Below are 14,105 nucleotides of genomic sequence, written 5' to 3' on the forward strand. Positions count from 1 at the left end.
TAAGACTGGATGGGACGATTTCATTTCTACAACTACAATAAATATCAGCGTCAGAACGCTACTTTGAAAAAGCGGCGCGATACGATAACCCTCTTAGTGTGGCCACCGCGTGTATTATCTATGGCCACCGTTAGGTGATAGCAACTCTCTCAGATAGAGTGCGTGAGGTCACCTACCAGTCAATGTGTAGTTGGAATAGCCCTTTAGGCTACTAGCCAAGAGGTAATAATATAAAGAATATAAAACAAAGATAACCAGTTCGTAGCGTTCTTGCCACTCAAATCAGAACGTGACGAATATTTATTCATTGGTAAATTTTGTTTTCTCTACTATATATTAGTATTAATCTAACAGTCTCACCTGCTCCACCCAAAGGTTAGTAGTCATGACCTGATTTTTCAGGTTAACCTCCATCAGCTGCGAAAGCTTCAGCCCAAGCCTCACTGTCAATATGTCACTGACATTAGTGACGGGTCGAATCAACCGATTGTAGTTGCTAAGTAGATCATCGTAAAGGCGTTTTACATCAGGATTCGCTTCGAGTAGTTTAACAGCTGGAAAAATTAGGCAGTTTGAGAATATCGTGTCTAATATTCAGTGTGAGATTTTTGTAGGTCAATAGAAAAACCCCTTTTGTCATACAAAGGGCTAACGGTGTGATGTCTTTAGTTGGTGATACGTACGAGCGTGCATTAGAACATCGTCCTGCGTACCAGGATATTTACACAGCGAATCAATAATTCCGGCTTCTTAAGCTAGTTAAGTAGTTAGTCCAATGATATTGAGAATCCCATACATTAATTGCGGTAGTACATAATATCTGTGTAAGACTAATGAAACCTCGTCAGACCATCGTCGACAAAAGGCGGTAACATTAAATTGAACCATAAACTGTAGTAATGAAAGTTTTAAGATTACGTAGATGTATGAATGAGCTTACGGCCCACCAAATGTTAAGATGTCACTAACACATCTTGAAGTAGCGACTAGTCTTAAGACATCAAGTGGAAGCCTTAGTTAAATTGTAGCTGGACTGGACCCCGCCCCTTTTAACCGAAACGCCTGACAGCTTCGCGGCAGAATTATGCAGGATCGTGGTAGCCGTGCAGGCTTAGAATACGCTATACCACTGATAGAAACGAATTGAACCGAATTATAAAAAAAAATACCAGTCTTGTTCTTTTTTTTTAGTATTGAACGAGTGCTGGTGGCCTGGAGACCTTTCCAGTTTCACCATTGTCTCATTTTATTGCATTTATAACCACTTATTGTACGAGTGATGTTCCGCAAAAGAAAATTCAACTGCGCCCTACTTTTAAGAGTATGTCACTAATAGATTACGTATATTTAAAGTCAAATTAATGTAAAATTCATCCAAAAACTATTTCCCGATTTATGAGACTGTTGAGATATTATTCCAAATTAAATATTAGCGAATTATAAATAGAAACAGAAGCCAATAGCAATATTGTAATAACAAAATAACATTTGGAAAGCTTTTATGGAATCATGCTTACCTTCAGTGCCCTTATAAACGATCAAGATCAATAAACAAAGTTTGAAATTCATTTTTTTTTTTCTGTTTTAATTACCGAAACATGTTTACACGTATTGCCCACAAAACGTAGGCTATAGAATGAATTTCGTAGTCTCCACAAATCGATACGCTACGCAGACCAAGTACATAAATCTTACAGCGGAATTATTCTGAACTATTCGTTCGTTTGTGTGCCGATAGATGGCGCTGTTATAAAATTATAGTTTTGAAGTCTGTAATAGACATTATTGCTTCTCATCTTGTTAGTATTTTTAATGATTGTATTAAGTGTGGTGTATTTCCTGACTTAATGAAACATAGTAAAGTGATTCCTCTTTTTAAATCTGGTAGTACTGATGACCCCTCTAACTATAGACCTATTTCAGTACTTCCTACGTTGAGTAAAATCTTTGAAAAAATTATTTTGACACAACTTTTAGAACATTTTAAATCAAATAACCTGCTTCATAATAAACAATTCGGGTTTACAAGGGGTCGCTCTACAACTGATGCAGGTGCTTATCTAATCAAAAATATATTTCAATCTTGGGAGGAATCGCATGATTGTCTTGGAATTTTCTGTGACTTATCCAAAGCATTTGACTGTGTTGAACATGAAACATTGGTGAGGAAACTACATCACTATGGTATTAGGGATGGTGCATTGGAACTTATTACTTCCTATTTATCAGGAAGGATACAAACAGTAGATGTGAAAGGAAATAGATCTTCAGGCACCACGTTGAAAATGGGTGTACCTCAGGGTTCCATTTTGGGTCCTTTTTTATTTCTAATATATATAAACGATTTGCCTAGTTTTATTGAGTCCCGACACGAGGTCGTATTATTCGCAGATGATACATCTTTATTATTTAAAATTAAACGACAATTACAAGTCTATGACGAAGTGAATGATGCGATTTCGTGTGTGGTTCATTGGTTCCGTATCAATAACCTATTATTGAATAGTAAGAAAACGAAATGTATTAAATTTACTTTAAAATGTATTAAATCATCTTTAAATGTGAGACAAGTAGATAGTAATGTAATTGTTTCTGAGGAATCATTGGAGCTTGTTGAGTCAACCGTATTTCTTGGTATAACAGTGGACTCCAAACTGCAGTGGGGACCTCATATTCATAAATTGGCGAGTAAGCTTAGCTCTGCAGCATACGCAGTAAAAAAAATTAGAATGTTAACAAATGCGGACACGGCCCGTTTAGTTTACTTTAGTTACTTCCACAGTGTCATGTCCTATGGCATTTTGCTATGGGGCAATGCGGCCGATGTAGAAATGATATTTATTCTGCAGAAAAGAGCTATACGTGCTATTTATAACATGCACTCAAGGGAATCCCTGAGGGAAAAATTTAAAGAAATTAAAGTTCTCACTATGCCATCCCAGTACATCTTTGAAAATTTGATGTATGTTCGTAAACATATTGAGGAGTTTCCTAAGATGTCGGACATACATAATAGAAATACTAGGAACAGACACAAGCTTGTTGTGCCGATGAGTAGGTTACATAAGATACGAAATTCATTCGGGTGTTTGTCTGTGCGCCTGTACAACAAAATCCCACAAGATGTTCAGAACCTACATATACATAGGTTTAAGAAAACTATTAAAGAACATCTGTGCAATAAAGCTTACTATAAAGTCAATGATTATCTAGAAGATTGCACAAAGTGGGAATGAGTTGCTCGCTCCGGGAATTTCAATATTGTAAAATTGTTATGTTATAATTACTTATTGTAATATGAATATTTAAAAAAAAAAAAAATATTTAAAATAAAAATAAAAATCTAATATTAAAAAAAAAAAAAACATGCCCGCTGAGTTTCTTGCCAATTCTTCTCAGGACGGAGGCTAATTCTTGTGAATTGGCGGTAATTCTTTTGACGTTCAACAAGTATGTACTTTCATTTATGTTGAATAAAACTTTTTTTGATTTGATTTGATTTGATTTGATTTGCCCCATAGCCATAGCTGCTTTATAAGACGATTTTGGAATTCGCCGCAGTATAGTCTGTGCATTAAACCACCAAATACAGATCATCAGAGGGCATTTAGTGTTTTTAAAGAGCATTATCAGCCAGTGTAGGTTTTTTATATTTTTATTGCTTAAATGGCTGGACGAGCTCACAGCCCACCTGGTATTAAATGGTTACTGTAGCCCATAGACATCTACAACGTAAATGCCGGCACCTACCTTGCATTATGAGTTCTAAGGTCTCAGTATAGTTACAACGGCTGCCCCACTCTTCAAACCGAAACGCATTACTGCTTCACGGCAGAAATAGGCAGGGTGGTGGTACCTACCCGTGCGGACTCACGAGAGGTCCTACCAGCAGTTAAAACGGTTGGTATATTTCTACCACAATGGTAGTCATGCGCTCCGATTGATAACTGGGACATTTACATTACAATTACTATGGGCTCCTGTAAACATTTAGCACCAATTATATTATTCTATTTGTTTATCTGGTCATCTACTAGAATCAATCTGAATTTATTACTACATTTCTGTTTAATAATATTCAAAAATTCAGACCGGGAGATCAGGGATCTATTTGTTTTGTAATAAAATAAAGTTAATATTTTTTTATTGAGAGTCAACACATTGCGGCACTGGCTTGACTTCTGTTCTTGTGAAACTACATCTTCTTAACTCGAACCTTTGATTTGAAACTTGGGCATAGGCCACAAGCTGTACGGATAGTAGAAAGTGTTGGGAACCCTCCGGACGATTATTACTTTCTCCTGCACCATTTTCAGTTCTGAAATCAAAAGCAAAGAATCTTACTTTTATAAGTCTTCTAAATATTTGTTTTCATATCATCGGGACCGCGTTACGCAATAAATAGCGGCATCCTGGCTATTTCTGACGCGGAGCTGTGTGTGTGTTACGTCCAGCTGTGAATGGCAGAATAGCAGTAAATCCTATTGGATTAACTCCTAAAACTTCAACCTCGGGAACAACGGCACTCGAAATTTGAATAGTACAAAAGATCTGCGGGAAGATACTAATTTAACAAAACGAAAATAATACTACGCGGTTTACTTTACTAAATAACTTATTATTATATAATACTAGCTGACCCGGCAAACGTTGTTTTGCCATATATAAGATTTCTAGGAAATTTCTAGTGTAGAAAAAAAAACTAACTTATTTTAAGTGTGTAAGAATGTGGTAAATGAGTGAAAGAGGCGTGTAGCGCTGTTAACGATTAGGGAGTATAAAAATAACAAAACCTCATTCAACCACACACCTAGGTAATGCCTCATTATAACAAAAAAAATGTCCAAAAAAAAAAAACAAAGTTAGGTGTGGACAACCCTTATTACTTAGGGGTATGAAAAATGGATAGTAATCGATTCTCAGACCTACTGAACATGCATATAAAATTTCATAAAAATCGGTCAAACCGTTTCAGAGGAGTATGATAACTAACATTGTGACATGAGAATTTTATATATAAGATATTTTATATATAAGATATAAAATTCTCGTGTCACGGTGTGCGTGATTGAACTCCTCCGAAACGGCTCAACCGATTTTCGTGAATCTTAGCGTGCATATCGGTCAGGGTTGAGAACCAAACAACATCTATTTTTCATCCCCCTAAATGTTAAGGGTGGTCCACCCCTAAATTTATTTATTAATTTTTTGGACAATTTTTTTTGTTTTTATTTTTTTATGATACAGCATACAAAAATACCCCTCTACGATCAACCCTTATTTTTTATTTGCTAATTAAAAACTTTAATTTTTTTGGCAAGTTTTTCATTTTTATTTTTATTTTGTCATGAATTAAAATAAAAAGATCTTATGTTACTCTCAATTTTTCATCCCTCTATGATCAACCCCTATTTTTTATTTCTTAATTATAAACTTTAATTTTTTTGGCAATAATTTTTTATTTATTTTGTCATGACTTAAAATAAAAAAAAATCATATTACTCTCAATTTTCACTCTTATACGATCAACCCCTATTTTTCCATCCCGATTTTAATTTTTTTTTAATTCTATGCACAGATCTGCAATAAGGTTGCAAGATGGCAATCAAATATATAATATAATATTATTAAATTTAACTATAATACTACCTTTTATTTTCGTTTAAAATCGCGTTTATTGTTTTCGAAGTTTTGTATAAAGTTTCCGTAACAGGTTTCTGGGTAACGGATCAAAATGTATTGGAAACTAAACTCTATCTAAAGACAGCGTCAGAATGTTACTTCCAAAAAGCAACACGCAACAAAATGAATCCCTTATCGTTACCGCCTCTAACTACATATCCAAGCAAGGCGACAGGACAGTGAAAAGCCGCCGTCACTCTGAACACGTCCTCATGGTTCACTCTCGGTGCTTTTAGGCACCCCACCCTACACCAAGAGGACGACCTGCAATCTAGCCCACAGACCATAGATCACTGAGTTTCTCGTCGGATCTTCTTATTAGATCGCGATTCTGATCCGGTGGTGGATTCAGCGGAGCACTGCTCTTGCTAGGGCTAACCGTCCGCCAGTTGTTGGAATAATCCGTCAGGGTATCAACGTTTAGGTAGGAAAAAAACACGAATACAACTAGAAATGAACTTTACCACTAGATTTGATTACAAAAATAAAAAAATAAAAATTAAACAAAATAAAAACAAAAAAACAAATAAAACATTGTTATATATTTTTTTTTTGCTTAGATGGGTGGACGAGCCCACAGCCCACCTGGTGTTACTGGTTACTGGAGCCCATAGACATCTACAACGTAAATGCGCCACCCACCTTGAAATATAAGTTCTAAGGTCCCAGTATGGTTACAACGGTTGCCCCACCCTTCAAACCGAAACGCATTACTGCCTCACGGCAGAAATAGGCGGGGTGGTGATACCTACCGATGCGGACTCACAAGAGGTCCTACCACTAGTAATTACGCAAATTATAATGTTGTGGATTTTATTTTTATTACACGATGTTATTCCTTCACCGTGGAAGTCAATCGTGAACATTTGTCAATACGTATTCCATTAGAAAAATTGGTACGCGCCTGCGGGATTCGAACACCGCTGCGTCGCTCGAAACGAATGCACCGGACGTCTTATCCTTTAGGCCACGACGACTTCCGACTTATTCATGTATTTTTATATAATAATATAAGTACATAATCATTATTATTTTTCCTTACTGCTACCCTACACAAATACTATAATTGTAAATTAATGAAACATTATTTTTAATTCAAACCCAATACGTGTATTTTATGCGTAACTAATTATAATGTTTTTTTTTCTCATTACTACGCTCCAGAAATAAAGTTCAGTTCGTTTGTCAAATACAAAAATGGCACATTCACAAGAGCCCTATTCCCTAGTATAAGTACTTAAACTGCGCGGTAACTATATAATTCGTTCTAAACTAGGAAGCATCGGGACATAATAGCCATATCTTCCTGGTTTCGTATAAGGAAGAGAGCTGCCCACAATGTTTGTGTCAATCAAAGGACTGTTAACCGTTTATTAAGACGTGTTACATGATTCCCGACTATTTGAATAAAGAACAAATATGTCACGTCAGAAGAGTTAACAGTATAACAGTACAGATATGCTACTCTCTCTCTCTCTAATTACACCTATTTCTTTTCTTTTTATTGCACTGGCTGTATTCAATGAATACTGGATCTTAATTTAAATAATTAATTTATTTAAATTTAATATCAAAATTTTTATTTACTATCAAGGTTTGTCTTGAAGATAGAACGCTTGGTTTCGTCGCGATAGATATAGTCAGAGCGACGATACCTACCCTCACGGGCTCATAATACACCCTACTATTATTAGTTATTGCGCCAAATTTCATAAGTTTTGCAGGTTTTATTCTACTACAAGTCTGTCATTCCTTAAACGTGAAAATTATTTTTGAACACGTGCTACATATGTACTCGTTTTTCCTCATAATTTTAGTAGCTGGCTAACCGGATTCGAACACTGACATAATCGCATCTTTATTATGATTGAAGGATTACTGGTGGCCCGGAGCCCTTTCCAGTTTCACCAGGACAGGTAGGCGAGCAAAGGCTCAGTCAGGAGGGATGGGATTAGCTAACAGCTGCCCGAGCTCCTCCGAAAGAGACCTAACAGCTCAAGAGCAGCTGCTTCGCGAATGAATCTACTACCGGATCGGAATCGCGACCCGCTGACAAGATCCGGCGAGAAGCTCAGCGAGCTGATTCATGGGTTAGGTTGCACGGCGAAGTCTTTGTCGAGTTCGACGAGTACGGTTACCGGGGTCCCTAAGCCTGCTCCTAGAATCGAATGCATGTCACAGCGCTGTGGCAATAACAAGAAAGACGGTTAATTCTTTAACCTATTAGCATGTTTGAGAAATGTTCTCCGGTAGCTAAATACTTATAATACTAAAACTAATAACTCAAGAGTTGCTTCGTGAATGATAGTCGCATCTATTGATACAAGTGCTTCTTATCTATTAGGCCACGACGACGTCTTATCCTCATCAAATACTGCACTGTCTCATCATCTTTTCATTTGATTAACTTTAAGACCTTCTCCGCAGTATTGTATCTCATGTGAACCCTAGGTTGATCTCACAGCACGACTTGTCAATTTACCTTAGAAGATTAAGTACCTTTCAAACGAACATTCGCAAAGTGGTTGAGACTAATATCTAATTTTACGTCACAAATAGAGCAACGACGTTCAATTTGATACATACAACCTATTGATCGTGAACTATTCAATGAAAAATGATCCTCTACTTAGATGTCAATAACATTACCAGTACAGTTAGTCCTTCTTTAACACGGTACTTCTACAACACGATAGCGAGATTATTGTTTAAAAAATATTTATAATAGAAAATTACATTATACAACACTACGAACACACAATATAATTATGGAAATAACCGAAATATTACTGCTTATTTTTTATGTATGAAAAAATACATACAGGCATAGTTGAGGTATTTAATTCAGAAAAATTACTATCCTGGCTTCTAGTCGCATATAACATGGTTTCGCACAATACGGGACTTTGTAGGGACGTATCTACCGTGTTATATACCTGTATTTTAAATAAACAACCGCTCGTTCTCATCGCCTTGTTCACGTCAGCGCCGCTTTTTTTTCCTACCTATGCTGATAGCCTTGAGAGGCTATTTCAGCGTAATCTTAACTAGTAGGTGAGCTTACGGGTCTCAAAACTGACGACGTTGCTAACACGAACCCTAGCAAGAGCCGTGCTTCGCAGAATCTACCACTGGATCGGAAACGCAACCCACTGAGAAGAAGGCGAGAAACTCAGTGGGCTTAGCGCCGGCCGCGTTGTGTGCACAAAAGTATTTCTCGAATTTTAAACAGTGTGCTCAGTGCGAGTTGTGTAATGTTCTCGATAGCGTAAAAGTTAACTCATATTTGTATGGAGTTGGAAAGTTTTCCTACGTTTGCCGCTAGGGGCGCGGTTCGAACTGCATACAAATACAAGTTAACTTCTACGCTACCGAAAACGTTAAAAAACTCGTAACTACTTACTAAGTACACTGATTGTGAAACTATTAAGTGGTGATATGAAAATCGACTCGGATGCTATGTAACAGTCGGCGTGTCACCCACATTGACCGATGAGTCGGGGATCGTTCAATTGCACTTACGCTTTGCGGACGGACGCGAAATGCGGAAACGATCATTTTTCACTTGAGACACTATGCATAAAACTGTTGCACTGCATTGTATTAGATACGCGGAAGCGCTTCATTCACATGTGTATTATAACGACATTCTTTATTTATAGATATAGAATCGTTTTTACTACTGTTGGAAACCTAACAAAACGGTATAAAACCTTTTTTATTGTTGTCGTTGTGGTTTTTGACATTACATTTGAATTTTGCATTTTGGAATGTCTTAGTTTTGTCATTCTCTTTTCATCCGTGCTATTGTACGCGATTTATAAAATTGTAAAAATACCTATACAAATTTTATACGTGCAATCCTCGCGAGTTTATTTATCAAATTCCTTGCCCGTCCTAATCATACAGTCCACCACAACTACCACTGAAACTCGTTTGCAGTGTCATCACTATCGCAAAATTTATGATTTATTTTTTCAAGGCTCTTATTTATTTATTTATTTATAACTTCTTATACTATAAAGTATAAAGGCGGACTTAATGCCATAGGCATTCTCTAACAGTCTACCTTAGGGGAGTGCAGAGATGAAGCTTGGTAGGTGTAGTGTGAAGGTGATATTACTGAAACATAATAATATGTGTATATATAACATACATAATATTTATAGATACAAATACTCGTACTTAAATAAATACATATACATAAATATATAGATATACATAAATATATACATATACGTATCATAAATATATACATATAAAAACATATATAAACAAATATTATCAATTAGATGACTCTGCTAACTCTCTGAGAAACAGTTCTCGAACCTTCGTCTTAAACGCTTCACGTGTAGTGGCCGACCTTATTTTCTCTAGCTCTTCTCTAGGCTCTTCTAGTAGATTATGTTTTATATCAACAGCTTCACTGTCAACGTCCATATATATAAAACAGATATAAGTACCTACGAGCCCATTTACCATTTTTAATGTCTTTTACAAGAATCCAGCAATAGAGGAAAATCATTTTTTGTAACAAAATCGTAACAGTCTTTTTATTTCCTTCGTCAGCACCACTACTGAGCATCGTAGTGTACCTACACGCCATTGCACATGACAAAATCGCTTCCACTATTTTAAGCCCTGGTTTGACAGCCACCTTACAGAAATACGTCCACATCTAGGCTTTTCCCTCCATTTGACCCTATAGATTGAAATCTCATTCATTGAGAATAGGTTTGGTAAGAAAATCTTGTCATTTTTTTTTAAAGGGATTTTATGATCTGGTAGCTAAGGCCTTTAAGTCATGTCCTATTTTAATTTATATTCTTATTTTTATGAAAAACTAGCTGATCCGGCAGACTTCGTAGTGCCCCAATCGATAAATAAAAGACCTAAACTTTTGTATAAAATTTAAAAAAAAAACAAAAGGAATCCGTCTGACGGGGGACACATCAAAGGAAAAACAAAATTTATTTAACTTTTAAACCTTCCCTGGACTTCCACAAATCATTCAAGATCAAATTTAGCCAAATCGGTCCAGCGGTTCTCGAGTTTTAGCGAGACTAATGAATAGCAATTCATTTTTATATATCTATATTATAATATGGAGTGAAATGAAATGAAAATATGAAAATGATATGGGATGAAATATAATCTCAGTAAAATGGTAGTCATTTAGATACAGTGATTTTTTCAGTGTACTTTTTGGAGGATCCCGAGAAGTTACGTCCAGCGGCTTTGTTTCATTTTCCCACGTTTGTGCACTTTCACAGATATTAAACAGTAAATTTATTTACCTTTGGTTGAAATGTGTAATAAACCACCGTTATTACACATTTAAACATGAAGAAACACTAAATAAACAAAATAAAACAAATCACACAACTTCACTGCTCGCGTTCGCGCCAAAAAGTCTCTTATGTCATTGACAAACAAATGTTAGAGAGTTAATATATCTTAGTTTTTTTTTTTAAATAAATAAATCTAAAGGAACAGAAAATTTAAACAACAAACTTTCAAATTCTTTATTTTGCTGTGAAGACAACGCATCGTTTAAATCATTCATTACCTTTTATTATTCAAAAATCTTCTATGAACAAAAAGATAAAACTATATTTACTACATAACTTACTTTATTATTTACTATATAACGCTAACGTAACATCTCTTCGTGGCGTCTAAGTCTAAAACAAATTCATTCGTGACCCAAATCCCAACCATTTCACCGTAACGAAGCCCATTCAATATAAAAATCTGTTACAAAGGAAACATAAGTTACGCAATAATGTCGCGTCAGTATTTGAACAGATTACCCTATATACACGATGAAGGATACCTTTGCGCGAATTCGCGGCGTTGTTAATAATAATGTTAATGTTCGAAATCTGAATCCGGTTTGTATATGGGGTGGGCCGTTGTCGTCGGTTACGCACATCCGGTCGCATAAGTGCATTAATGTGGGTCAGAGTGTCGCATGTCGCTCAGATCAAAGATGCCGCGAAAACGTTAGGGTTGAACACATCATTTTAATCCAATTTCTTTTGATATACCATGGCTACAATTTTATACACAAAACAATTGCATTTGCTAATCTAAAAAAATGACAATTTCCCGATGCAAGTTTGAAAGAAAATATATTATGAAATTTCTTTGATCAATGATTTTCTGCGACACAAAGGGTTATTTTGTAAAAAATAGTTTTAGGTTCAAGAGTTTTGAGTGCGTTGATAAGTGAGTGAGACAAAATTAGTACGTACGCCTAATCCAGGAGTATTTAGGGCGTCTTATGAATTCACAAGGGTTGACACCAATGTTCTGCTGCGAAGCTACTCCCGGACGGGTAGATGAGCTCACGGGCTCAACCTGAGAGAATTTTCTAATGCTCTTCGTCGTAATAGAAGAATTCGGTGAGGACGGTGACCGGTGCTTGAGAGGCCTAAAAGCACTGAGAGAGACAAGACATGCTTCGAGCGACGACGGCTTTGCTTTGCCCCGTCGCCTGGGTCGGATAGGTAATAGTAGTAGCGGCAGTCACAATAAGAGGATTATCGTGTCGCGCCGCTTTGTCGAAGTAGCGTTCTGACACTACCTTAAGATACTTACGTATCGGTTCTAAATTTAGATCGTCATGAAGGTCAACGTTTTCACGTAAAACATATTTTCTTTCTGACGTAGATTCGTGAAGTTTCAATCGCATTGTGCGGCCGATTATGCCCCCAATCGATATCGATATTGAATTAACAGTGGACATGTTAAATATCTTATTTTTATTATGGTACTCTGTCAGCCCTAAAACGTAGGGTCTCCAGTTCGCCTAGTTACTGTTTCGGTGTCAATGGACCGTGCATTGAACACAATTACAGGTCGACTGTACGAGCTATCGTACATTGTAACTGAACAGTGAACCGGAGCTTAGCGAATCGTTTATATGTATAAATATAAATATGCATTCTGGATGATATATATAGGACTCTGGCAACTCGTGAACTGTTATGATCACACTTCGGAATATACGGAACGCTGGGAAACGAAAACATAGACGCGATAAACATAAACATTTCAACCAATTGAAGTGAAACCTTCAGAAGTATTCTATCTCACTCCGTCGCAGATTAAATCCTATACATATTTATGTTTATCTCTTTTTAGTGTCGTTTTTTCGTTTCATCGAGTTTCTAATCGCAATAGTGCTAGAGAAATTTTCACTTGAAAAACTTTATCATAGCGGTAAAGTACCCACTGATATCGCTAAGCAGAGTGCTAATTTTTTAGTGCTATTATTGGGAGATCCGGTTCGCCTATTGCTGTGTAGTATAAAGTCCAAATGTTAATTGTACCATGCGTGACTGCTTCGAAGAGATAGACAGGATAATGAGGGGTGCGATGTCACTAACAGGGTGTAGTACGTCAGTAAATGTGCATTTTTTATTCTATCTTCTTCACTGTTAAGTTGTTCAAGAACGATATTGCAGAGGCAGATGACTAATGTACCTTGACTTAAGTTCAAAACAGTGATCTAATATCTTAAAACGAACAATTATGTTAGAATATTATGTTTGAATTTAAATTTATTTCTTGCATCTCGGAAGCGGCTCAAACAATTTGGATAAAGTTTTTATTTTTTTAAGGTTGTCTTTAAAAGTATCCACACAAGATAAAAAAAAATTCCTGATGATTCTGGAAAGGCGTCCGGGCCACAAGCAATTCATCATTCCAAAATAGAAAAGAAACTTTTTTAAAACAAAATTGCAGTTTCTTTTTATGAACCGTTAACTTGGTACCTATTATAAGTTTAGTTGTTACGAAAATTATGTTTAATGAAATTTACTAAAATTACTAGTGTACGGACTTGTCGTAAGGGTGACGGCTTTCACTGCGTGATATCTATGATCTCCGGTAACCATTTAACAACAGATGTGCTAGGAACACGTTCACTATCATTCGCATTTATCAATAAATAAAAACAATAGGTGAATAATGTAGGCCATTGAATGTAGGTAAACGTACTGACAAATAATCATAAGTGCTCACCGTCACTCACTGGCAAGACCAAGGCTGTAGCCAAAAGTTCAATTTAAGATTCACTTTTTAAAAATTAACCCTACAATTTTAGTGTAAAAAAAATTAATAGCAAAAAAAACTATAAAATATATAAACTTATTATTAGAACACCAACTTCGATATCATGAAGTATTCATAAAAAAAAAACTTTAATTGAGTAGGTATCTATGTGTCTTTAACATCATCATAAATTTATTTACCTTTGGTTTGCGAACGTCTAGGGGGCGCCGGCTCAGTCGCGGAATTCGCGAGCAAAACGCAGGCGTAAATAATGGCGGACAACGCGTGCGACATACGTACGAACTTCTATAAGACTGACACGCTCGTTTATTGTGATGAATTATTTATTTATTATTAACTGC

The 14,105-nt window shown here is 36.1% G+C and overlaps 1 protein-coding gene across 6 annotated transcripts in view; it reads right to left on the bottom strand.

The window, feature by feature from the left end:
- Positions 1 to 14,105, bottom strand: part of nAChRa8 (nicotinic acetylcholine receptor subunit alpha 8) — a 47,611-nt gene extending 33,506 nt beyond the window's left edge. For 3 of the 6 annotated variants that reach the window (XM_062674529.1, XM_038018317.2, XM_062674531.1), the window contains exons 1-3: positions 13,944 to 14,105; positions 4,217 to 4,318; positions 361 to 554 (exon numbers count right to left, since the gene is read on the bottom strand). In XM_062674529.1, the coding sequence (XP_062530513.1) occupies positions 361 to 554; positions 4,217 to 4,318; positions 13,944 to 14,037 (390 nt within the window). In that variant the 5' untranslated portion in view covers positions 14,038 to 14,105. 6 annotated transcript variants of the gene reach the window in all.

Source organism: Bombyx mori, chromosome 21 (assembly GCF_030269925.1).
Source record: "Bombyx mori chromosome 21, ASM3026992v2".
NCBI lineage: Eukaryota > Metazoa > Arthropoda > Insecta > Lepidoptera > Bombycidae > Bombyx > Bombyx mori.